At 41.2% G+C, this 25,621-nt stretch overlaps 1 protein-coding gene and 1 long non-coding RNA gene across 17 annotated transcripts in view; one reads left to right on the top strand and one right to left on the bottom strand.

Moving 5' to 3' along the window:
• EBF1 (EBF transcription factor 1) overlaps window positions 1–25,621 on the top strand; it is a 315,044-nt gene that overhangs the window by 265,685 nt on the left and 23,738 nt on the right. For 4 of the 15 annotated variants that reach the window (XM_048080411.2, XM_048080413.2, XM_048080410.2 and 1 more), the window contains exons 16-17: window positions 270–338; window positions 5,333–8,510. The exons of 7 other annotated variants lie outside the window; for them this stretch is intronic. In XM_048080411.2, the coding sequence (XP_047936368.1) occupies window positions 270–337 (68 nt within the window). In that variant the 3' untranslated portion in view covers window position 338; window positions 5,333–8,510. Of the gene's footprint in view, window positions 1–269; window positions 339–5,332; window positions 8,511–25,621 lie in introns of those variants that run through there. 4 more of the 15 variants (XM_048080417.2, XM_048080416.2, XM_048080415.2 and 1 more) reach the window with 1 other exon arrangement.
• Window positions 8,747–25,621, bottom strand: part of LOC106032866 (uncharacterized) — a 98,985-nt gene continuing 82,110 nt past the window's right edge. For both annotated transcript variants that reach the window (XR_007169561.2, XR_001205078.3), the window contains 2 exons: window positions 16,936–16,995; window positions 8,747–9,664 (listed from right to left, as the gene is read on the bottom strand). This is a non-coding gene — a long non-coding RNA (uncharacterized lncRNA). The remainder of the gene's footprint in view (window positions 9,665–16,935; window positions 16,996–25,621) is intronic.

Genomic DNA, 25,621 nt, shown 5'->3' with positions numbered 1-25,621 from the left:
GAGAGGAGACAATGGAGGATCCCTGGTGGCCTCTGTCCTAAAGTTTCCTCCCCAAAAGAGTAACTGGACTCCATCACCAGCCCACCTAGTACCTTGCAGGTGTTTGGCAACCACCCTACCTCTAACTCGACTAATACTGATGAATTGGGAGGCTGTGTCTCTTAAAGCACAGACCTACTGTTATGATAAAAACAAGTAATATTTCAGCTTACTAATACCATCCTTTTTCTTTCTTTCCTCTCTTATTCCCTGTTGTCGTCCATTATCAGACCAGTCTTTTGTGGACTCTAGCAAGTACTCCACTGCAGGGTCTCTCCAGGGGCTGGCCTTCTCCTGAAGTACGTCACTCAATCTTCCCTTCCTTTTTTTCCTTTGTCATAGTACACTTGTGCAGAGATCCTACTGAGAGCAAATAGACCGTTACAGAGCTTGGCACAAACCTTTGCCTTTCATAAATAGAAGACACATTACAAACCAACAGCAGCATTTTCCAGTTTAACTCATACCAGGGCAAATATTAGTTAGCACTGATTAATGTACTTCTGTGCCAATTAATTTCCACAAATGGTGCAGGGCATCTTTGAAAGCCTCTTCAAATGTTGGTAGTAAGGGGCTGCTCCTTTTCTACATCCCTTCCCCTCTTGTTACAAAGTATTCCGGCATTAGCACCTAAATCCATTCTGGAGCATTGACGCAGGGAGTGGCAGACAAAAGCTTGTCAAACTGAGGATGCTGCAAAGACCAGCACTGCCCATTTCATTGTTTGGTTCAGCCTATTTTCCAACACTGTGCCTAAACCTTTCTGTATAATTACCTCACTGTGCATTAGTGTGCTGAGAGAGATGTTTTCATGCTCACTTAGACCAAGGAGTTTTCTTAAGCAGATGCAGCCAGCTGCCTCCAGAGGTGGGAAAGATTTTGTGGTATGAATTGTGCTTCCCCCAGACCTGACGTCTATTTTCCTTTCCACGTGCCTGCGCAAATTATCCAAAGAGCACTGAGCAGGGAACAAATCCTTCATTTTTAAAGCTGTGTTTGGGAGGAGCTGCACAGAGCAGGGGGAGGATGGCTCCACAGACTCCACGTGTCACTCTACAGCCTCTGAAAAGATAGACACTGGGCTTGCAGGCATAATGCTGATAGCACTGTTACAGCTGAAAAATCTATATGCAGGCAGAGCACAAGGAGTTCATTCATAAAAGCTGGGATCCATTGTGACTGAAGGGAAGCATTGTCCTCAGTGCATTTTACACTGATGAATTGGAAGGATGAATCCTTGGAGATGTATGCATGCACACAAGCACACACGGAAATTGTGAAAATACTGGGAAAAGATAAACAGCACTTGGGTGCCTTCAGTAAGAATTGCTATAAATACAGACTGCATCAAGAGTCATACACAACAAAGTTTTCAGATGAGCTGTGGTGTTTAGAATACAAATTTTTATGTGTTTTAAAAATTCGGTACTGCTGACATGCTACAGGTGTTCAAGGCAGCAGCTAAAAATGTTTTGCCTCTAAATTAAAAATAAAAAAGGAGGTAAGAGTTGACTGCCAGAAGCTTTTGAACATATTAACGTTTTTGTCATCTCTTCAACTTGTCCCAGTATGCAGTTGAGGTTAGAGAGAAAAAGCAAGTAACAGGAGAAGGGTTTTTCAAGCACTGTTTTTCCTTTCACAAGACACAGAATTCCCAGATTCCGCCTACTGGGTTATGGAAAGCAATAATGGAATAAGCTGAGTGCCGGATGCAACTGGGGCTTGCTGATTGCTTCCTCATTATGTCACATCCAGATCTGTAATGCCCAGAAACCACACAGATCTGAGTGTTTCCCCTAATTTTTATTTAGCAATTCAGTTTTTATAATAGGAATGAGCCACCAAGAGATGGTTCATTTTTAGGTCATTGCTGAACTTCTTGGTGAGTTAAAGACATACAGCCTTTAGCCCCATGCCTTCTGACACCACCCGAGGCTTGTAATAATGACTCAGAAATGCACTGCCTGTTGTGCCTTATTGCTTAAATAAACAACCTTGTATAAGGAGGCTGTCTTATCTCTCTTGGGCTTCTGGATACATCAGAAAGCAATCAAGCTTTCTTTATGTAGCTCAGATATCAGCAGAACTCACTAAAACAACAGCTAGGCTTATCTGTTGTTCTCTTTGCCATGCAATTTTGTAAAACTCAAAATACATTATTTCTGTAATTTGCTAGTGGCAAATAGAAATTAGTGTATGATAAAAGAAATAATGCCCATTGGTGAGAGTTTTTCTAGTCTCTGCCCTCTCTTTTTGGAGGTGTTGTGATCTCATACCTACAGTGTTTCCCACTGCTATCTCTGTTTTCAGGATCAATAACAAGCTACAGCTGAGAGAATTTGCATGACTAGATGTAGCACTTATGGAATAAAAGTAGAGTGATATAAATGAAGACTTGGAAAGAATGGAAATATCAAGGCTTTTAGGCAGAAAAGAGATCGTTTTGTCATTTGCCTTGTAATTTAATTCAGAATTTCAGAGCTCTTCAAAGGCAATAATGCTTTGAAAAAATGAGCTAAGATCTGCATCTGTACTGTTTACTTCCAATGGCAAAAGGTGCACGGCTGATATGTAGCTGTGGGAAAATATCTAAGTCATGAAGGGGGGAATTGCAGTAATGTCACCTTTGGTTGGGATCCTACAGAGTAGACAGCTATGTTGTCCCAAGAGAGAGGCGATTCTTGGCCACATTTTGGTGAAATTGATTTGGTTTTAATGAATCTTTTAGCTTGAGATTTTTTTGGTTTTTGTTGGAATAATATTTTGACATTTTCTGAAGTATATGCAATTTTTCTAAAGCAAAACAACATTTTGTTTTAAAGTTTCACTAAATTTAGAATTTAGAGGTATGAAAAGGACAACATGTTGAAGTAGTGTGAACAGAGGATTGATTAGCCATCTGATTCTGTTCAGTTGCACTCATCACATACAGGAAGACTCTATCCATTCCCATCTGCTTAACTCCTTACATATCTGAGCAGTAAAGGAAGGAGCACTGTTCTTGGCAGTGCTCTTCTCTGTGCTGTAACGTACATCTCTGATGTCCAAGCACTGCTGTTCCACCTCAGTGTTCTACTAAGCAAGTGCCATCCTGAAATCTGCAAGTGATTTTTTAATAGGGATAAAACTTATCCACAGGTAAGACACAGAAGCAAATCAAATTACTCAATGTAATACAGTGAGCTAGAAGAACTGGGACCACAACCTGTGACTCAGGTCCCTGCCCATGTCCCTTTCTTTCATTCATGCAGGGAAAATTACACTCTCACCTTTAGCTGTGGGTGACTGCCTCATAGGGCCGCCACAAGCATAATTACAGTCTTGTTGACTGTACCCATTGCTGTCATTGCCTATTTTATTGATGCCTTGGATGTCGGCAGATGTCCATGGACCAGGATCCATACCCTGGCCTACAGTGTAAGGATCCCAGGAGCAGAGCAGGGAGCAACTGAGTACCAAAACCGTGAGAGCATTGCCTGACTTGGGTTTGCTTCATTTTCAGTCACACATAACAAGGGGAAAGCCTACTTGTGAGCATTCAGGGCTTGTTATGTGAGATGCTCTTGAAACAAAATCTTTTTGGGATTTATTTGTTTATTTATTTTTAACAAAGCTGTTTTTGTTTTATCCAGTGTTGATAAAATTGGCAAGGAATCTTAAAAAAAAAAAAAAAACACCAAAAAACCACCCTATGTCAGTAAATGCTATATAACTCACTTGAATGTCGTCTTGTAGGGCATAAACAACTTAACTCACCTCTCTATCCCTTTTATCTTAATTTCCAGCACCTTGAAGAGCCCTTATGTGGAGTGAAAACAATCAGTATAGCGATTCCATATAAAAATGTTGCGGAATAATAAATTCAGGAATCGAAATTCTGCTGTATACTTGCAACATGTCACCTCTGAGGATGGCCTGCTGCAAACATGTGGATGTGTTTTGCATTCTCGCCTTCTCTCATTTTATTTCATTTAATCAGTGCAGTTTACTCGAGCTGTTCTCCCCTTGCTGATTAGACTTGTAATTCTTGCACATATGGTGGTGTTTGTGGAGAAAACATTTCCCTCCTCTCCCCCTCCAACCCCAAATCTGTGAGCCTTTTACTTTGGCTCTGTTCTTATCAAATAATTGCAGCTGTAATTAAAGCACAATGAATCAGCACCAGTCACAGGGCTGAGTTCTTCCTTAAGAAATTACATGTCCAGATGTCTGAGATGGCAGTCAGTTCTAGCATTTAAATAATGTGCCCATGAAGTGCCGCCAACCTGAAGGCAAATCTGTTTTATACCTTTTTGCAAATAACCATACAACTGGTGTTTTAAAGGTGCGTTGTTGTTACAGCTTTCATCGTTAACTTACAGGACTACCTCCTGTAATGATGTGCTTGCTCACAGTGTGTCACTCGGACACTCCAGACCAACCTGGAGGTCAAGCTAGGTGGAAGATTTTACCTATTGACTTTTAATAAATGTCTCTTCTTTAAGAGAGGTGGTGGTTCCAGAGAAACTGAGGTTAGAAAGCTTATCAAAGGAATACTGATGATGCTATTTAGCCAACAAAAGAGAGGACATTCTAAATTAACATTAACGTACTATTCATTTAATGTAGTTGGTGAAATATGCTGCAAGTGTAATAAAACCATGAGCTGCTGGTCTGCAAAGCCATCAGTTAGTTAAGGGCATATTTCTACTTCAACTTAAAAATGGATTTGAGGGCTTAAGTCCTTTTCTGAGCACCTGGAAATGCATACACAAGTCTCAGGGCTGAACAGCGAACTAGTAAGAGAAAACTGGCATAGGAAAATGAACCACTGTTACTCTGCCTAATGCAACAAACATACTGCCAGATCTGTAACACTTGTGGCTTATGGGACTTCAGCCATTTGCTCATATGTAGAGCAAGTACTTTTCTTTTTAAAAAATAATAGAATGCGTGGCAATGGCTGGGACAGGTTTAAGTCTCCTGAACATTTTGAGATTTTGAAACTAAAATCAGAAAATTAAGTTGGGGGATGATTCTCACATCAGGCGAACCGCATTTACTCTGCAAGAAGGTCACTGATTTCAGCAGAGCAATTTACAACATTTTCCAATCAGAATGAGGCTTCCTGGGATTAATGTGCATGTAGTTGTCTTTACTGCATCATACTTACATGTAAATTTAATTCACAGTATGGCCATTTATGTTGCTAGTAAATGTTTAAAAATGCTGAGGATTTTAAAAGTTGCTTCAGAATGCACAAAAGTAACTCTTTTCCCCCTCTCTCTCCCCCCCTCTCCTCTCCTTATGACAGCTATATCTGGCATGATTGTTCCCCCCATGTGAAAGAATTGCCTTGAAGAATTTTATTAATGAAGAGGTTGAATTCTGCTTCAGAGAGAATCTGATACAAGTCCCAGAGTGGAACTTTTTACTCAGGCCTTTTTAAAAATAAAAAAGAAATAAAGAAGAATCTTACAATAACTGCGGATTTTTAAACAAAAAAAAATCACCATCCTTGCAAGTACTGAAATTAACAATCTGCAATTGCAAGGTGTTGATTCAAGCTGTCCATCCCAAATAACTGGGAGATATATTTATTGTATGTTGATTAAAAAAAAAAAATCCACCTTTTTTTTGTTTAGTTTTGTTTTGTTTTTGTTTTCTGGGGTTGGGGGCTTGCTTTTTTTTTTTTTTTTAAAGGCTTGATTTAACTCAATACCATTTGTCTTTTATAAATCATCCAATTACGCGAGGGACACTAGCAATGGAACTCCACATTTTTAATTTATGAATTTTTTTAAAGCCGTGTAAAGAAAAATGAAGTGGTGTCAGTTACATACAAGTCTGTATGGGACAGAATAGAAGTGCCAGTTAGTTTTTCGTAGAAGAATTATGGCCATTTAATTAAGGGTCGGCTCATACAGGTTGCTTATCCAGTGGTGATTTGCTAATACGATGCATTTTTAATGTTCTCATTAAATAGATATCACTCCCTAGAAGGCTGGTATTTTTGGATGGTGAGGGCAGGATGAGGGGTGGGATTCGTAACATCTGTCTTTACTATTGGGCTAAATAAGTGTGTAAATAATGCAACAAAAAAAGTTGCTGAAAGATTAGGTAAGGACACAAATAACAAACACATTTCCTCTTGAGCTCAGAATCCAGTTCCTCTAGATATACTGCTAAAACTGCAGGATTAGATTATCATGGCTCTCTTTAGTTTATATATCAGACTCTCCAAATGAGTGGCCTTCCTGAAGTTTAGTGTTGCCGGAGCTGTGCATAAAATGCCATTTAAATTTTGCATAGCCATCACAAGACACAGACTGTGGCCATCACCCAAAGAGTGTTTTTGTCATACCCTGGTTCCTCTTGATCTATTTTTATGGGGCAGAATGAGAAAAGGTTCATCTGCAGTTCTGTATCCTCCCAATGTAAAAGCACACATTTTTGTCACCTTCCTGCTAGGATTGGTCCTGTATCGGTCGACCCTCTCAGTTTGTATCATAATATATTAAGCAACAGGTAACTGCTTTTGAATAGTCAAATGAAAACACAAGTTTGGGGCATGGGGGGGTGGGGCTGTTAGGAGGATTTCAAATCAAAACCATAGCTTCTGTTTTACAAAAAAATTTGCTATCATTACCTGGGAAGTGTTCTTAAAAACTATTAGTCAGAGAGGCAGCAAAGCTCTGAAGATACATTACCTGATATTTTTTCTTTGCTGTTGTGTTTTGTATGTAGTTATAAATACTGTAGATTTTTGTGATTTTTTGCCAAAGTTGTTGTTCTATTTATACATTTTAATGTCTTAAGACAGTTTTTCAATATCACAATAAAGAATTTTACTGCATATTTTGCAAAAAGAGCTCACTACCTTTAGCTTGCACATACTTGCAAAATTAATTAAAGAAAAAAAAAGCTTTTTGTTTTCTGGGGTTTCTTTTTTGTTTGTTTGTTTTAAAGGGGATTTTGTAAAATATCCATATAAATAATGTATTTATCTTTGGAATTTGTACATTGCTTTTTTCCCCTACCCCAGTTTATTTTATTGTGTATGTTTGCTATGTGAAAAGTGCTGATTTGTTTGGTCATTCACCGTTGTATTAGCTGTTCAAATGTGATTTTAAAACATTTCATTTATAGTTTTTTTTTTTTAGTATTGTTTAAAATCATGCTTCCATTTTTTTAATTTCCACCCAAAAGCCATTGTCTATTTTTGTATTATTTGTAAGTTAAGAAGTTTTTTCCAATATATGGCAAAAGGTAGCATATTATTCTTGTAGCATTTAGTTATGTAGATTTAAAAAAAATGTATCCTTTGCTTTTGAAGCTTAACAAAAACTAATGCTGTTTTACTCTATTAATATGCATGGGATTTCTCCTCTTTGGAGTGACGCATTTTTGTGCATTAAATATGGGGAGAAACTTCATAGAACTCAATGAAAATACTTTCTTTCTTAAGTCTGCTTGTATATTTCTCTGTCTTTCACATAAATATAAACCAGCAGATTGGATGCCTTAACAATGCAAATCATATTCATTTCACTTGTACATTGTACTGTGCACCAGAACTGTCAATCATCACTAACATTCTAAGAAAAAAAAAAAAAGGAATTGAAAAGCACAAAAGAACTGTTTTGTTACCTTAAAACAATATAACTTTTTTCTAGTCGAGCAAGAAATCATTTACAACGATGCTGCAACTGTGCATGCTTCCTGTATGAATTTTGCAATGGTTTTCACTAGAACGTCGCAGTGTGATCTTTTAGGGGAAGGGAAAAAAACAGGATTTTTTTTTCATGGTGAGAAAATAAAAGGAGAAAAAACTGGAAAATGTGAGAGACATCAGTTTATTGCTTCTGTGTATTCCAAGCAATTATTCTAATTCACATAGTAAGCAACAGCACGACAATGTAATCAAATTTAAAGCCATATTTTGTCCAGTGACACCATCAATTACTCTTGTAGAGCTCCACTCAAAGTCATAGCGATTTTAACACCAGTGTTAGCCATCTATGTTTGTAGTCTTCTGCACCAATGTCCAAAGATCCTTTGACAATGTGCATAATTTTATTTTGTTGCAGCTATTTATAGTGATCTGATGAATGGGACTTTATAAAAATTCCCCTGCACCACCCTTATCTTTTACAAAGTAAAAGATACAGCTGTTTACAGAATATGGCTTTAAGTGGAAACGTCCAGATTTCAGTTTTAAAAAGGTGAAGCTTCACAATGACTGGATTGCATAACGTATGCCTATTTCCTCACAGTTGTACTAGGATGCAGCTAAAATGAAGTCATCTCTGAAACTACTAACCTTTCACCTTCTTATCTAAATCTTTTTGAATAGACACACACACTGTACAGTTCTATTGTTAGAGAAACTAACTACTGTAGAGATTGTTATAATTTTTTTGCAGAAATTCAAGCTGTAAAAACTTTTCAACTTTCACAATATTTAATTAAAGTTACTTCCTGTCTGTGAATACAGCTCCTAGTTGTGTGTTTATTTTTCTACTTCTGCTGGCTAGTAGATGAGAAAAACTAAAATGTAGAAGCCAAAGGCTACAGAGTTGTCTTTCTGAAATTAAGGAGAAGCAGAACTTCTTGGAATTTCATGGTGAAACACTGCAAATACTGGTGCTCTGAAACTCCTCTTACTATGTCACTAATAGATGTCAAAGGATGCTGGCACATAATGCTGTATGTTCACCCTGATATCATTATTATTACTAATTCTTTTTTTTTTTTTTTTTTTAATTCTATCAATTGCTTGAAGAGCTCACCTATATTTCTAGTGGCTTTCAGGAGCATATCTAGTGCTCTAGTGCATACCCAACTGCAAAGAGCTGGCTGCCTGAACACAGTGATAATGAAGTACAAGACAAAGGTATATTAGATGTACTGCCAGATACCCAGGGAGATTCAAGTTTTCATCCTGGTATCATTTAAGTTAACAGTAACACTTCCTTAGGGACTCAGGGCCAGGTCTTCAGTGACCGAGACCTCATGGCCAGCTCCAATAAGTGCGTCAAAGTATGCTGAGCTGTAACAAGCTCCTTGACCATGAAGGAAGCTCCTGTAAACCGTATCTGTGCTACTGCCATTCCTAAATGATACATCCATCATCCACTAGACTGGCTCTAGGTGTTTAATTTTTTTCTTATACTCCTCTAGTAGGGGAGGATGATAAGAATTTTTATTTCTGAGGTGAGGAAGGTTGACACACTGGCATTCAGCTAGGCCTCAAGGTTGGCTGTTGTACAGAAGACTTTAGAGACAGCTGAAAACTTTTAAATGCCATGCATAATGCAAGGCTCTGAGCATTGTTTTGGTAGGAATATTGATGTTGAGATTTCAGCTTAAATTAAATTAAAATTTACTTACAAAATTTAAATTCGCTACAAATGTAAGCAGCTGCAAGTGGTTTCTTGCAATGTAAAGTTTTGGCTGCCTCTTCAATATTATCAAATCCAACCCAGTAGTTGCTAGCGAAAAGAGAGCTGTTGGCCTGTTACTTATTCTGTCCACACAAGAGATCTGTGTCTTCTGCCTGAGATAATTCTCCTAGTTCTCGTTCAGATGGTGTGAATATTGGTAGGCATCACTGCAGCCAAGGGCTCTCTGAGTGCTTGGTGCACTGTTAAAAAATAAAAATAAAAATGTTAGGTCACATGTGGCTAAAAAGCAGTCTGAAAAATGTGGGATGTAATATTAGGCAACCTGTTCTAGGTTACATAATGGTTCTCTGTCTGGAACCAGATTTCTGCTTCAGCCTTTTGGATCCTATGAGAATTTGCCTGGCAGTGGGATTGGTTGTATTTTTGTATGGGAATGCCTCTAATTTTTTATTTAGTTTAAAGAAACCTCAGCAAAAGAAGCTCCCTCACTGTTAGCTTCCTGGCCTTGTCTGTGTGTCTGTTTATTCCCTTTGGAGCCCTTCTCTGTATCTACGGGCTCATGCCACAGCTGCTTCACGTAATCATTTACATAATTCTGCTTAGCATCAAGTCCGTGTATCTTCTGCCATTTCATGGATTAGCTGAAGACATACTTCATGTTATACACTTGATTGCCTCAGCTCCTTTCTGTTTTCTGCCCCTTGTTCACCGGTCCTCTTGTTCAAACCAGGCTTCTGTTCTAATAATGCCTGGAGGCCCCAGCTCAGCTCCAGACACCTCCTGTTTTACAGGACAGTAGTTTTAGAAGAGTTTTATCAAAGGCGTCATTGCGCAGGCTTTTTCAGGAACACATCCACTGCATCTTATGGGCATTTAGCTCGTTTACCCTCGTCACCTTATTAGGGAAGCTGTCACTGAAACTTGGTCCTCTGGTGCACGGCAAACATTACACACTTGGTCATGCACCTGAATCATCCGCTCTCCTGTGTTATACCTCCTGTTTAGACACACAGCAAACAAATGCTGCCACTGGCAGTTTTCACTTTGCTGGGCTAAGCAAGACAAATTCTAGCAGTCTTGTCTTCAGGAGACTTGCCCTCATTTTCTCGGAGAATCCGAAAAGTTTTTTTTTTTTTTTTTTTCCTTTCCACTTCCACTTCAAGCTGTTTTTCCTCGCTTGGACCTGGGTGCATATTTCAGACAGAGAAGTGGGGAGTCCAAGAGGAGTGTCCATATCATCTCAAAGATGTGACCCTTTGATTTCTCAGCTCCAGCCACAATGACTTTATTTAAGCAACACTTTCTGCTTGCCTCTTCCTGCCTTCACAAGCACATTTCATTACCATGTGGTGACAAATACATGCAAAACCTAACTGTAAACATTCAGATTTCACCCTGTGCAATATGGGCACATCTCGGTGATACTGTGAAGTGGTCTGACACCGGTGCTTGCTGGTGCTTGAGCAAGACATTTGGTCATTTTGTTTGCTGCCCACACACTGGTCACACTCTTTTGAGCCAGTGCCACCTCCTTGCCCACCTTTGTTGTGTCGTTTCCAACCCCCCAACCCCCTTTTCTCAATGGGATGCTGCCTGATTTGGGCCTCATTTATCTCCGTTTCCCCTATTTCCCAGAAAGATCTGGCTCTGGCATCCCTTTACCCCAGCATCTAATACTGATATTTCAGTAGGGCAGGTCAGGTCAATACTTTAGATAAATAAGTAATAATTCCAACCCTGCAACTCTGTTCTCTCTTCCTCTCCTTGGTGCCCTTGAGGATACAGCTAGCCCAGAGCTTATGGCATTGCTCCAACATGATTGGCAGGTCATGTGAAAGAGCACACATCTTTGAAAACTTTAATATAGTCATTCCAGCACTCGAATGCCGATGACTATCCAGGTCACAGCCTAACAGCAGGGACTGCAACTCTAGGTGGCTTTTCTGTGTAGGCTTATAACAGGAGCAGCAAACACAGTGCTCTAACACATTTTTCCTTCCTATTTTCATTTAACTTTGACATAAATGTGAATGCATGTTTGACGATCTCACCTAAAAATATATTTAGATAATCACCAACTCCTTTCCTGAAACACAGAACAAAAAGTGTGCTATAGTTCCACTCCAGCCAAAGCCTGTTTTATATAAGAGGGAGTGAAATTGTTTGCTTTGTCACAGAAAGGGTAAAGTATATGAAGCTCTAATTCTCCCACATTTATTCATGTCAAATTTTGCCTTACACTGTAATCCCTTCGAAGGGATTCAGTGGGATTGCAGCTGGTATACCAGAGAGGCACCATGGCATGGTGGTTCACTGCAGCCTGGCAGCTCTTGACTATGCATGTGAGAGCAGGAAGGTCCAGTTATGTCTGTAGCTATACACAGGCGTGCTCTGAAGGGGCACAGGTTATCTGGTTGAGAATAACCTCAAGACAAACGTGCCAGTGACTGTGCTTTGTAGAAAGGCAACAGCTCAGGAGGCACAAAACTGCAGGGTGTGTGCGTGTTGGGGTGGGAAACTGCGTGAGCCAGTCACTCCATGCAAGAGCCATGACAAGCTCTGAAAAGCAAGCCTCGAGGCGAACCCTGGACATAAACGTTCACTTTTCTACAGTGTTTAGAGGAAAGGGGAGCTCAGACATTGTACCAGGCTCATCTGGAGGCTGTCATGCTGCAGCCTTTCCCCATGCTCTCCCAGACCCACGCTGCTCCCCCCAGCTTTGCATGGGGGGGCCTGCCTGCTGCCCCTCTGCCTCCTTGCCTGCTGCCCCTGCCACCAAGGGCTCTGCCTTCGGCTTCATTTCCATGGCATGTTGCTCATCATCAGCCTGCCCCAGGCACCGCCTAGCTCCCCACCGCGCCACCATTAACTTTGCCTTCAACCTCTGCTGCATCATTGCCTTCTCCTGAGGGTTCCCTATTTATACAGAGGGGGGGAAAATGCAGTTGCTGGGACTGGAAATATTTTGTTACCTTTTCCTACTTAAGTATGAGGCATTTTTATCTGTGCTCTCTGGAGACTTATGCTACAGTGGGACTGATTTTATCCACTTACTCAATGCACTTTAGTTCAATAATGATTACAGAACTTCTACATAATATATTAGGCATAGCTGATTTCCCAGGGTTTGTAGCCCTCTATCTCCCTAAGCATTTAAAAAGGAATCTCTCTATGATAGGTATGTTATGAATGATACACTCCTCAACAGTCATGATGTAAAAATAATAGCAGCAGTGGGCTGGGAAGGAAGAAGTGGCAAGCATTTGGCTGGAAAATGCTGAAGCCTGCGGATAATACAACTCAACACCAATGACTTGCTTTGTTCACTTTATCGCTGTTCGTTCACCCATCAGTGGTGCTTGAAATCTAAGGAATTGGGCAATCCAGGCCACGTTCACAAACCCCTCCCTCCTCTGCATTATCCAGACTGAAGATTTTGTCAATTCTCGGGCTCCATTCATGATTGCGTTCATCTGGTCTCTCTCACTTTTTTTTTTTTTTTTCTTTAAATGTGCCTTCAGCCAGGTTTAAGCTGAGCTCTTCAGCTTGCTCATCTGTGGATTCAGCAGCCCCAAATAGACACACTCAGCCCCGAGGTACCTAAAATGTTGCAGAAAATCTGCACAATGTTTGTTTGCTTCAATAGTAAAAGGAGTAGTGATATTTGTGGTCACGGTGCCCTTCACACATGAGCTTAGGTTGTGTGCGCCTGACCCCCCGCATTTCTAAGCTTTCCTTGGCTCAAGGAGCTTTCTACCCACATTTCCACACCCACAAAGACTGCAAAGCTTCCCCATCCCGGGCTGATGGGCACAGAGGCTACCCCAGACACTAGTGCCCCATCTGCTTGTGTTGTTCTCTGCCTGCCCTCCTTGGCCCAGCTGCTCAGCATCCTCACCGTGATGGCAAAGGGCATCCAGCTCCTGCCCACGAAGGCCAAGACCTGCTTGTTCAAAGCCCATTCGTTTGCCCTGAGGAGTTTCTCCACACTGGACAGACTGCCTTGAACGAAGGACCTTGCTCATCTTATCCTCGTCAGCCTCCTCAGTTGGTGGTGAAGGTGCTCTTTTTCTTTTTCTTTTTTTTTTTAAAAACATAAATCTACATTTTATTCAATTCTCCAACAATCTCTTAATTTCAGTGTTGGCTTTTGGCAGTGAGTGAGTTCCACAGGTTTGTAGCTGCTATTCCCTGATTTACCCCTTGAGCATGAGGCTGCATGGCTGCTTCAGCTGCTACCGGCAGCCCCTGTCTGTCCTCGAGGGGCCGGGGACAGACGGGGATGCTGCTGCCTCTCCTCCCGCCCGGCGCAGCTCTGATCACTGCTGCAGCCCCACAGTCGCCTGATTGACGTCAGGAAATAGCACAATGAAAGTTGCTACCAGCTAACAGCTGTTTCAACAGTTTTAATCGCAAGGGGAGCCGTAAGATAAATAAATAAATAAAGCCGATGAAGTGACAAAACAAATGGCCTGGTATCGGAGACAGATTTGAAGCTTCTGGCTGCCTTCATGGAAGAGCAGCCTGCGAGCTCTCACACCCTCTCCCTCCCCACCCCAAATAATTAATTTATCACTTAGCAGTGCTGGGGCTCTCTGGAAGGCACTTGGAGACGGCGTTTGAAGGTGAACGGCAGCCCTGCAGAGCGGCTGACGGGGCTGGGGAAGGAAGCCGTTGACTGCTGGAGTCTACAGGTGAAGCGGCGAGACTGCGAGGGGATTGATGTCAACCATGAGCCAGCAAGCTGTACTTTGTTCCGCCCTCACAAATCACTGTTATGCCCTTTCTGCTTTAAACACTATGGATCAGCTATAACAACACTTGATATTTATTTTATTTCAACTATCACTCTGATTTGTCAGGTGTATTTTTTATGCACAGCAGGTGTACCCTAATGGGGTTAGGGAATAAACAGAAAATTGATGGGCTTACACACCCATTAGCTAATGGATTACTAAGCAAAAGGGACTCTGTTTAACCCCACTGCACTTAGCCCACTGTTAGGAGGAATGTTAAAGACTATAAGCTAACACTCAAATGTCTCTTCGTGGACCCAGGGGAAGAGAGCTCAAACTTTAATGCATCTCTTTTGATAGACAGGTGAATGAATGTGGCTATCATTATGCAATCACGCATCCCTGGAACTATTTATCAGCCGCACGGTGTGCCCCAGAAACCCCCGTGTGCTCCTGGCTGGCCAAGCTGCAAGCCTGTCACCGTGGCTTCAGAGGTGTATGGGAAGGGTCAAGCAGGAGGACATTGCCCCAGCCAGAGGGGCTTCCCACATCCCATTTGCACAGAGCATGCAGCAGACGCAGCGTGACTTCATGTCCCCATGCCCCTGCACTACACACCTGTTAGCAACAAGCTTTTTTGTGCACAGGCTGTGTGCCAGCAGCGGCTTTAATCAGTTATTTTAAGATAGATGTGGCTCGTTAGAATCAGAACAATGCAATTACTTCCCCTCCTCCCCTCTCTCCAAATCCCAGGATTTTATTGGCCTATTAATGGTTTGATTTGTTGTTGGTAGAAACAAGGAAGGATTCCAACTCATTGATCATATTATCCTACAGATATCCAGCAGAATAAATAAATGGGATAATAAAACCTAAACCATATGCACAAAGGTTATGTTTTCTAAATCCTTTAGTGTTCTGCATCATAGTTTATGTTCCCTTTCAACCAGAAATACCCAGTTCAGTGCTGTACATGGCAGTTAAAAAAGGCCTGTAATATTAAAGTTTATCTTTGCAATCTTTCACCGTCTTTCTCGCATGGAAACAAGTCACAGAGAGTCTCACTGTCCACCCTCTGACATAGGTGTATAATCAAAAGCCAATTCAAAAGGAGCCTTCTGTAAATATCAACTTGATCCAGGCATATGCATGCTTTCCTTAGAGCACCAGCAGAGTCCTGCTGACTTCAGTGGGATGGCTCCTGTTTGAAGAAAAATAGATGCGTGCGTGCAGGAGACGTGAAGGTCGAAGAATAAAAAATCAAGTGGGAATATAATTTTGTGTTGCTTTTCTCTAAGCAGGGACACAAGAACTCACAGCCATGGGGAAGCCAAGGCCCTTTTAGTTTCCTTTGTGCCTGCCTGTTCCTGGGATGCTTTCAAGTGCCCCTACATTTAGCTCTGGAGGCCCACCTGGTTAGAGGGCTGCCAAGGTCTACACAGACAATGCAGAGAGATGCAGGATCCTGTGACTGGGAGGGGATCATGGCACTGGTCATGGGCGCTCTGGGCTTTGCCTTATTGCTAAGCAGGTCTCTTCTTGCAGCTGGGGGAAAGTGCTCCAGGCACTTGAAAGACTAATGCTGAGCAATTTGGTTGGCTTCAACACACAACTCCTGATTTCCCCCTGAAGCCAGAAGTGAAATATCCTGCAAAATCTCAATGTTGTTAAAAAACATGGAAAATACAACTATTTTATAGTCAGGAAGTCCTCACAGAGCTGTTACTAACTCCATGAAGGCAGAGAGCTGCTGAGCTCTTCTCGTTAATCTTTATAAAGGATTTTGAAAAAGGGACAGGACTGAAGAGCAGAATGCTGCTGCTAAGAGAAATTACCAAGGACACCACCAATGCCTGGGATGCCTTACAAAATGACATGGATACAGTGGCAATGACAGAAGTCACTGGGACTTCAATAGGATCAAACTGGCATCCCAGTTCTCTCCTTACTCTAGGGAGCAGTAGTCAAGTGTAAGTCTACCGATGCCCACTGTGGACAAACTTCTCAGTTATTAACTCAAAATGAAGCTCCAAATGTGTGATGTTGCTCAAGCAATGCAGGGCTACAACTTTAGTTCTAGGATCAGTCTCTGGATTGGAGATGATTTAATTTATGCTGGAATTCATCAGCATCAGACTAACAGGCTGGAGCAGCATAGCAACAAGCTTGTTAATTACTAAGCAATTATTTTACTCAACTTTTAGACCAAGAGGATACCCACAATATCCACATCTGTTTCATTTTGATTTCTTGTTGTTCCTTCCGTGCTGTAGCTGAAGTTATTTTACAGCAGCTGTCAGTCATAGCAGTAACAACTTCCACAGTAGCAGCTTCCATTTGGCAAGCTCACTGTACAGAAAGTGCTGTGATGGAGCGGAAGGGGTTTCTTTCTCTTTGTTAATATCATCTTCCCCTAGGATAGACTATCTTGCCCTCTCCAGCAGAACACGGTTGGATCACACTGCAGAGTTTCTGACTGCTGCTTTTAAAAAGATATATCTGTTTGTTTCTATCAACACATTTCAGCTCCTCTGGCATGCTGTCTTTGCAGCTCTAATAGAGACACTTCACATGTAATAGGGTCACACAGTGATCCTCACGTTCGATTCCATTCCTATCACCATGTTAAATTGAAACAATGTGTGTGCATCAGATTTCTGCAGTGCAGGAAAGCTGCAGCATCTACAAGTTTTGTGATGCGATGAACCTAATGATTTGGATTTTATTTTCTTGGTACCACATTCAGCTGGTGAACTCTTGAAAATATGCCTTACCTCATTTTCTCTCTGTCTCTTTACCTCTCAAGAGCTTTCACCAACAGATCTACTTTCATGCTGAAAAAAGAAAAAAAAAAAGTAATTCTATCAGTAATTTATGGAAATTAGAAAACTGATTAGCATAAAGCTTCTACTTGTGATAGTGGGGTTACAAAAGTGGGTTGATAGGTAAAAATGATCTCCTTAGTGATAATTAACTTTGATCTCTTAAATAACTGTTAACTTTCATAAAGAAGGAGAGTACAAATGACATTTGCATCATGGCAACTGTAAAAGGCAGAACATAACTTTCGTTGGAGATTACATGATAAGCTCTGTTCTCAAAGAAAATATACTCGTTTCAAAGGAAAATGACACGGATTGTCAAGGACTGTTGGGTTTGTTCTTACATCCTCTGCTAACCAGAGTGCAGTCAGATGAGACATTGCATATGCTTGTGTGAACAGCTCCGTACATCCATGTAGATGTTACATATTTATCTACAAGATAATGACAATACATGCTCTGCTTAGCACTTCTATAAGACCATTTATCCAAGGACTTCCAAGTACTTTATAAACATTAATTCATTCTTATTATGTGACTGTGAGGTAAGTAAATATTAGTCTTATTGCAATATTATTAGGAGATGGAGGGACACAGCAGCTAAGAGACTTACTCAAGGACACTAGATGATAGCTTGAATGCCTGCCTTCTAGCTCTGTGTGTGGATGTGGCCTCCTAGCAAAGTGCATACCTTTGGACATTGGAGATGTCTTGCACACTACTCAAGCCTTGCTTTGAGTACTGTTTCAAAATTTTTCCCATTAATATTTATTTCTGAACAATTTCACAGTGCCTGTGTGTGGGGTCAGATAGCGTTAACACCTGATTTACAAATGGAAAACTGAGGGAAAGGGGAAAAAATCCAACATACCCACTAGCTGTGACCATCCAGTTTGAGAAACCAGCGGCCCCACAGTTTTAGCTAAAGACCCCCTCCACCACCCCCACACCCCCAAGCTGCAGTTCCTAGGTTAAGTCAGAAGGTTAGCAGTTGTGTTTTGTTTTCTGGGCTCATTAGAATCCAAATATTCAAGCAAAACCGAAGCAGTAAAATCCCACTTGAACTTAATCCGACGGCTAGGAAGAATTTTTGAAGCCCGGAGTAGCAGACATCAGCTGTCAGTCACAGCTCAGCTTCTCATAATGGACTTCAGAAAGATATACACAGGTTGCCACAGATGAGATAAAGTAAAACAGAAGTTTTGTAGGAAACAAAGTGCACATCAAGAAATGCACATACTCACAAGAGAGGCTAGATAACTTTAAGCAGCAAAATTAAAAGCATATCTTAATAAATAAATCCTGAAGGCTGTGCAGCCACCAATTTTTTCAGTTCTTGGAAAACATCTTAGAACCTTTCTTGCACACTGAAAGCTCCTGGTACACTGACTAGTTGCAAAGAAACTATTGCAACATCTCAATATCTTTCTTCAGTAGTTCCTCCAGATACGGAGTATGCTGGCCACTCTATGAATCATTTTATCCTGTCATCTCTCTTCCTTTGATATGCATGAAGTTAAAGGGAAATGGCAGTCTCCTAATTTCTATTTCCACCCAATGTCATGGGAGAGAGGAAGGAAAAAAAAAACCAAAACTTTTTTAATGCAGCTTTTAAAATAGAAAAGCAAAAAAAAAAAAAAAATTTTTTTTTTTTACAGCACTTAATAGGCCTCCCTTGCAATTTAAAAACTGATTTTCAGGAGCTCATATATTCAAATCTCCAAAGTCTATTTGAAGGCACATCTGAAGGTGCACCCTGCAACCTGTGTGTAGCAAACTCTTTTGAATCTTGTCCTTGAAACAAAAATTAGTGCCCCATGGGAACTCAGCAGTGTAGACAACCACTAACTGCAGAATGACTGAAAGCAGAGCTGAGAGTCCTTGCAGCTGGGAGGGAGAAGGGGATGAGAGAGCGAGGGAAGATGAGAAAAGCCTTCAGGAGCCATTTGGGAGACAGTCACTGGGAAGAAGAAAGAAAGACAAGCACTAAAAACAACAGAAACACAGGTGGAAATGGCCTACTGGGAAATCAGGCTGTCAACAAACAAAAGCCGAAGGCCAGAAAGCAGTTTCAGTAGCAGCCCCTGCTAACAGGGCTTCAGTGTTCAGTAAATAAATTAGCAGCAGCTTTGACTGTTTGGAAATTAGTAGCGACATGATGAAAGAAGCAAATGACTTGCTTTTATCTGGAGTGGAAGCACTAAACTTCCAAAGAAATCCTTGCCTGTATTAGAAGAAGCAGAGATGCTTATATCAGCTCAGACTTGAACAACAATAATAACAGAAAAGTTTCATTTCATTTACCACAGGCTCAGAACTTCGTTTGTAACTAATGAGACCTCTGTCCCTCTGGGCTGCTTCTGACAGCATCTCTACCTTGAATAGTTTATCACTTAGGAGGTAAAAATAACACAGGTTGGGCAGATAGACAGACAGACAGATGATACCTAGATATCTGAAAAAAAAGAAGCAGAGTTGGGACATTAGATCAACTCTTCAATTATTGCAAACGGGGAGAACTCCTTTGGGAGAAACTCTAGTGATTTACTTCCATTGAGAATCTGATCCTGTTTAATTAAATAGAAACTAAAAGAGAGGCTGAATAGTAAACACTTCAGCATGTGCTTAAACATTCAGCATGTGCCAAAGTCCTATTGATTCCATTGAGATCTAATTTGCTTAAGCAGCCCTCCCCAGTAAAGGTTCCTCCTGAATCAGGGATTCAGTTATTGGAGCTGGATGTTTATTGTGTCAGATGTATTAAAAAGAGACTATTTTCCTAGCTCCTGGCAGCTTAGAAAGACAGTCGGATAAGAAGCAACATTGCAGCCTCCAAAGTGAGCAAATATTTACATGAGCTCTGCTAAGTGTGCTTGATGTGGCAACAGGTCCAGAAGGTAATCTTGCGCTCGCAGAAGAAAGCATGGACATCTTGGGTAGTCATTTGAACTGGTGTGTCCACACACAACTTGAAATAGGAACCTGGTCCCTAGCATGGGCCATAACGCCTTTGAGAAATGCCAGCAGTCCTTGCTATGTCTGTTGCCCCTCAACTTAGGGGCTGGAACTGGTGTGTGATAAGACCATGAAATGCCAGATCTAAAGAATCACACCTCAGATCTACTAAATTACTTGAACCTGCCCTTTAAGGCAGCATTAATTTTGTCTCCCCCAAAACAGGTCTGTCCTCAGATCCAGCTGTTCAGCTAGCAGCTTCATCCTGGCTCTCTTGGCAGACCCTGAGTGCCTTGAGCGAAGCAGTGTCACAGTTTCCCATTCACAAGGAAATGCCAGTGGGGCAGGATCCACTTCCACTGTGCCTGGCTCGCACTGTTCATTCTTACCACCATGAGAAGTAAATTTGATTGCATGCTTCTAAACAGAACGGTCAGTAAGTAGTGGCATCCTTCAGGGATCAATACTGGGACCAATACTGCTTAATGTCTTCATTAACGAACTGATGATGGGATGGAGTGCACTCTCAGCAAGTTTGCAGACACACCAAATAGTAGGGGGAGCGGTCGATAGGCCAGATGGCAGGGCTACAATTCAGAGGGACTTGGACAGGCTGGCAGAAACCACAAGAAGTTCAGCAAAACCAAAGGCAAAGTCTTGATATCTGTGATGAAATATCAACAACACAGACTGCAGACTGACTCTCTAGGAAGCAGCAAAGAAGTCCAACCACATCCTGAGCTGTATTAGCAAGAGAGCAGCCAGCAGAGCCAGGGAAGTGCTCTTGGCATTTGTGAGACCATGTCTGTAGTGCTGCATCCAGTCTGAGGTTCCCAACTACAAGAGAGGCACAGAAACACTGGAGTGAGTCTCAGAGAGGCCACAGATTTGCTTGAGGGCTCGAACATAGCATAAGGAGAGACTGAGAGAGCTGTTGTTGCCCAGCCTGGAGAAGAGAAGATGAAGGGGAGACCATATTGTTGTCTGCAACCGCATGACAGAGAAGATAGAGCCAGGTACCTCCTGAAGGCAATGGACACCAGGTGGAAAAACACAAGGAACATCAAATACAAAGAAGGGTGTGGGCTTTTTTAACCATGAAAGTGGTCAAATACTAGGGCAGGTTGCCCAGAGAGGCTGTGAAATCCCCAGCACTGGAGGTGCTCAAAACTTGACCAGACCCAGACCCAAGCAACCTAATCTAATAGGACCCACTTTGAGCAGGGACTGGGACCAGATGACTTCCACATCCCTTCCAACAGAAATTATCCTGATTTTTTGAAGCAGAAACCTGACACAAATGGTGAAGATTATGTGGAACCATGTAATAGATGGTACAGGTCTGTGAATGGAAGCTCAGGCCCAATTATACTGAGAATTTAATTAATTAAGGCAGACATAACATAGTGGGATTTTTAGTAAATTGTTAGTTTAGTACTATACATGAACTCAATAGGAAAGCTGGAGTTGCATAGCCTGCATAATAATACAATAAGGTAGATAAAAATCTATCCAACAGCTAGGAACCAATGAGTTATCATCAATGGTTTTATGTCAAAAGAGAGAGAAGTATCAATTGGTCTCCCACAGGGATTAATACTGGAGCCAGTATTAATCAATATACTCATTAACAGCCCAGAGAAGAATGTAAATTCAACAACCACTGTATTTGGAGAAGATTCAAAGACAGGGTGGGGAAGTGGCAATGGAAGGAGGTGACATACAAGAAAAAGAACTGTAGTCAGGCAATGTGTAGATATGAATGAGCAACAGATTATATTTTGTATATACAGGGGAAAAAATACAAAAGATCATGTAAAATAGGGTGGGGACAGTACCTCCAGCCACCCCTTCCAAAAAAGCCTCAGGTTAGCCAACTGTTAGTTTATGGCACCACTGCAGAAGAATAAGGCACTGTATGAGTCCCGATCCATTAAAATCCTGCAAGACAATGAATTAAATTGCCACTTAACAATGTGCTTAGTGTCAGCTGTGAAATACCAAAGCCAAATGCTACAAGATATTTTGATTATAAAGAAGATTAGGAGAGATTCACTAAAATTACACAAAGACTGGATTCAAACTTAGCCTATGTACTTCACACTGACTCTGATTAAAGATACTAAAATATTTAAGCATGTGGCAGACGAAAGTACACTAATAATGAGAATGGGACAGGATTTTACTTCAGGGTTGATAGGGTTTGGTATGGAAAATGATACATATAATGTGTGTGTGTTGCTTTGTTTTTTCCCCATGTTTTCTACATTTCCTGTCTTAGTCCTGGAATTTTGATGTGTGCAAACATATATATTTTTTAATTTGCTCAAGGATCATGTTGCTTGGTGAAGGTGTGGGTGAGTTAACCAATAAATATTAAGCCCAAATAAATTGCCATATTCATCTAGTACATCTTCCGCACTACAAAGGTCAGAGGATTTCCCTGCATGGGTCTCTTAATTTTTGTTTCTTAGAGAATACAGTAAAAAATTATTCTGGATTATCATCACCTCATCTGCGGGAGAATGCATGTCATCCCTTGCCCACATGTTGATAGCATGTTTATATATTCTCAGTTTGAATAGGCTGTGTTTCACTTTGTAGACTGCTTGCATCAGAAATATTCTTCATTACACAGCTACCTAGTGGTACCATTTAACTCCATAACACATTATTACTATCATTTTTATAAAATATGCTTATAAACTAGGAACTTTTATTATTCCTGTTTAAACCCATGAAAACTCCAATGGATGTTAATACAAGCAGGACCTGATATTTATTCATCGAAAGCTAGAACCGTGTGATGAAAAATAAGAAATCTTTTAAGCCACAGTTCTTAAGGGTATGTTGCATGGTGTTTACCGTTCAACACATCAGAGCCTCATAGCCATATTAGTTGTATGAATGGGATAAGATTACTTGGGCAATTTTCCTCTACATTAGAAACAAATCGCAGCTAAACCTTTGCTGGCTCCATACATTTTAAATTCCCATTTACTCTCACTAGAACAGAAAAATAAATACATAGATAGCTGACCAAACTTAGGAAGTGTTCAAAGCAATCAAGTGCAAATTCTCTCCTGTTAAAATGTGAACAAAACAGAAAACCTTTGACTGAGAGGTAACTTCAGAGATAAGTAGTTAGATAGATGCTATAGACAACAAGACACAAACAAATTAAACCTATTCCACTGAAACAGTGATATAATTTCCCTCCAGAGACTATCTAAGACTGACAAAATAAACAAAGAAATAACATGTTTCTTAACTTGTGAAATGTGACAGTCAATGGCAGATAGCAAAACAAAACTAAACAGTGCTGGAAGTTCTTAGCACAAACACACTGTCTGGGTACTATGTGGCTCTATTTTTCTCTGGCTTCGAACTCCTAATAACCATCCTTTTTCACACCTCCCTCCTCCGAGGTTTTTCATTCTCTTTCCAACATGGTCCTCCTGTTTAAGAAACATGCTGCTTGTTTATTTTTGAGGGACAGATTGATGAGGGAGATTAGCACATCTGGGAGAGAGAGAGCTGTTGGTCTGGGACTGTAATGACACTTCTGAAGGCTCTTTGCCCAACAAAGCATACACGGATGTGCTTTAATTTGGCTTTGATGGTAAATAAGACATCGCTGAATGCTGCAAAGCATTGAAGGCACAGGCTGGACTTCTGGGTGCATTTTAAAACTTTGTAGAATGGGGGTAAAGAAGGGAGACATGATCCACTACCTGTTCTGCCATCAGGAAATCCTGCCAACTGATCTTTCAGGCTTTTCAAAAATGACCAAAAAAAAAAAAAATTTGTAGGGTTCAGGTCAGTTCTGACACCTTCTGTATCAGCAATTGTGGTACCTAGCATAAACAAATGACTTCACAAGCACAAAGGAAGTGTCCTCAAAAACAGAGTAAGAGGAGTGACTGAAGGCCCTGTTTTTTTTCAGCCCGGAGCAGAGCAGGCCAAGGGGAGGCCTCATGGCGGCCTGCAGCTCCCTCACGAGGGCAGTGGAGGGGCAGGCGCTGAGCTCTGCTCTCTGGGGACAATGATAGGTCCCAAGGGAATGGCACGGAGCTGGGACAGGGGAGGGTCAGGCTGGGTGTGAGAAAAAGGTTCTTCACCCAGAGGGTGGTCAGGCACTGGGACAGGCTCCCCAGGGCAACGGTCAAAGCCCTGAGCCTGCTGGAGTTCCAGAAGCATCTGGACAACGCTCTCAGACACATGGTCTGATTTTTGGGTGGTCCTATGTGGAGCCAGGAGTTGGACTTGATGATCCTTGTGGGTCCCTTCCAACTCGGGATATTCTATGATTCTAAGAGACAGGCAAGGCACTACAGAGATGGCCATCTGTAAAAGCAAGCTCTAAAGATAGAAGCAAAAGCATGAGCATGCCAAAGTGCAGTAGAGCACTAATTTTCATGTTACTCACAGCAATCATTTTTTTTCCATGAACAATCTGTATATGTCACTTACAAATATCTCATTTATTCCCCATCCTTCATATGCACATAATAATCCTTTCACTTTATTTTAGTTGATAGTTTGCCTTTAAAATGTCAGGTCTTTTCCCCTCCAAGTTACAAATTGCTTTTGTACCTAAACGTTTATAACCAAAAATATCTTAGCTCAGAGCTGCATAGGGGCTGATGAGGAAAATGGATCTTTTCACCCCAGCAGACAGTCAGAAACCAGTCCAGGTTTCTAACTGCCATCTCTTAATTACTGAAGGTGGGGTTCATCTCCAGATGTCTAACTTCAGACAACCAATTTAAACAGCCTCCTTCCTAGCTGCTGTGGAAGCAGAAGCTCCAAAGAGCGACACGTCTTGCTCAAGCTCCCTAATCTTTTGGTTATTTCACCCTAAATGACTTTCCAAGGTCCCTCATGAGGCTCTCGTCAAGCAAGATGGTCCCCTTACTCATAGTTCCCTAGCAATGGACCGTCTCTTCTGTCACTAGTGCTTGAAAAACCTAGTGGGGCATCTGGTCCCTGAACAGCCAAAATACAAAGTTGCCAGTTACTCTTAAAAAAGTCTTTTGGAAGTAAAAAGAAACACAGAAAATGAAATAAGAAGCCACATAGAAACCCCCATGCTGGTGGAAGTAATGTGAGAGTAAACCGAGCATGTTCACTGTCCATATCTAAACAGTTTTGTGGTCCAAAAGATGTTAAAAGGCCCAAGATGGGCTGTGGAGCACTATGAAAGATGTTGCATGTTTTCAATCAAAAGTTTTATGATAAAGCTGCATGGTGGTCTCTGGGAAGTTACGAGGTTTAAAAGTGGTGCAGCTTTCTCGAAATTTTGAGGCCTTGGCAGTGCAGGCCAGCTTTGCTATCAAAGAACGCTCTCTTTTCATGGTTCTCAAGGGAGTGACTCCTATCAGCCAGTCTTTGCTTGCAAAAACAATAATGAAAAACACACAACATGAAGGAGAGCAGCCACTCAATAAATCACATTTTAGACTGACTTTCAAGGGTGCTGAGTCCAAGCAGCTTCCATGGACTTCAGCAGAGCAATTTGGGTTTGCAGCATTCTGGGATCCCCCAGCATAGTGCTATTTCTTCTGCCACTAAAGAACACACACTGTACATTTAACTAGATTTTCTGAGTGTGTTCTGCAGCCTGCCCATTTCCATGTTGAATAATAATTCTGAATTACATAACGCCACATTCCTTTCCACC

Source organism: Anser cygnoides, chromosome 14, assembly GCF_040182565.1.
Source record: "Anser cygnoides isolate HZ-2024a breed goose chromosome 14, Taihu_goose_T2T_genome, whole genome shotgun sequence".
NCBI classification, from domain to species: Eukaryota; Metazoa; Chordata; class Aves; order Anseriformes; family Anatidae; genus Anser; species Anser cygnoides.
Note: the sequence above shows the minus strand (reverse complement) of the source record. Positions and strands in the feature narration are given on the sequence as shown.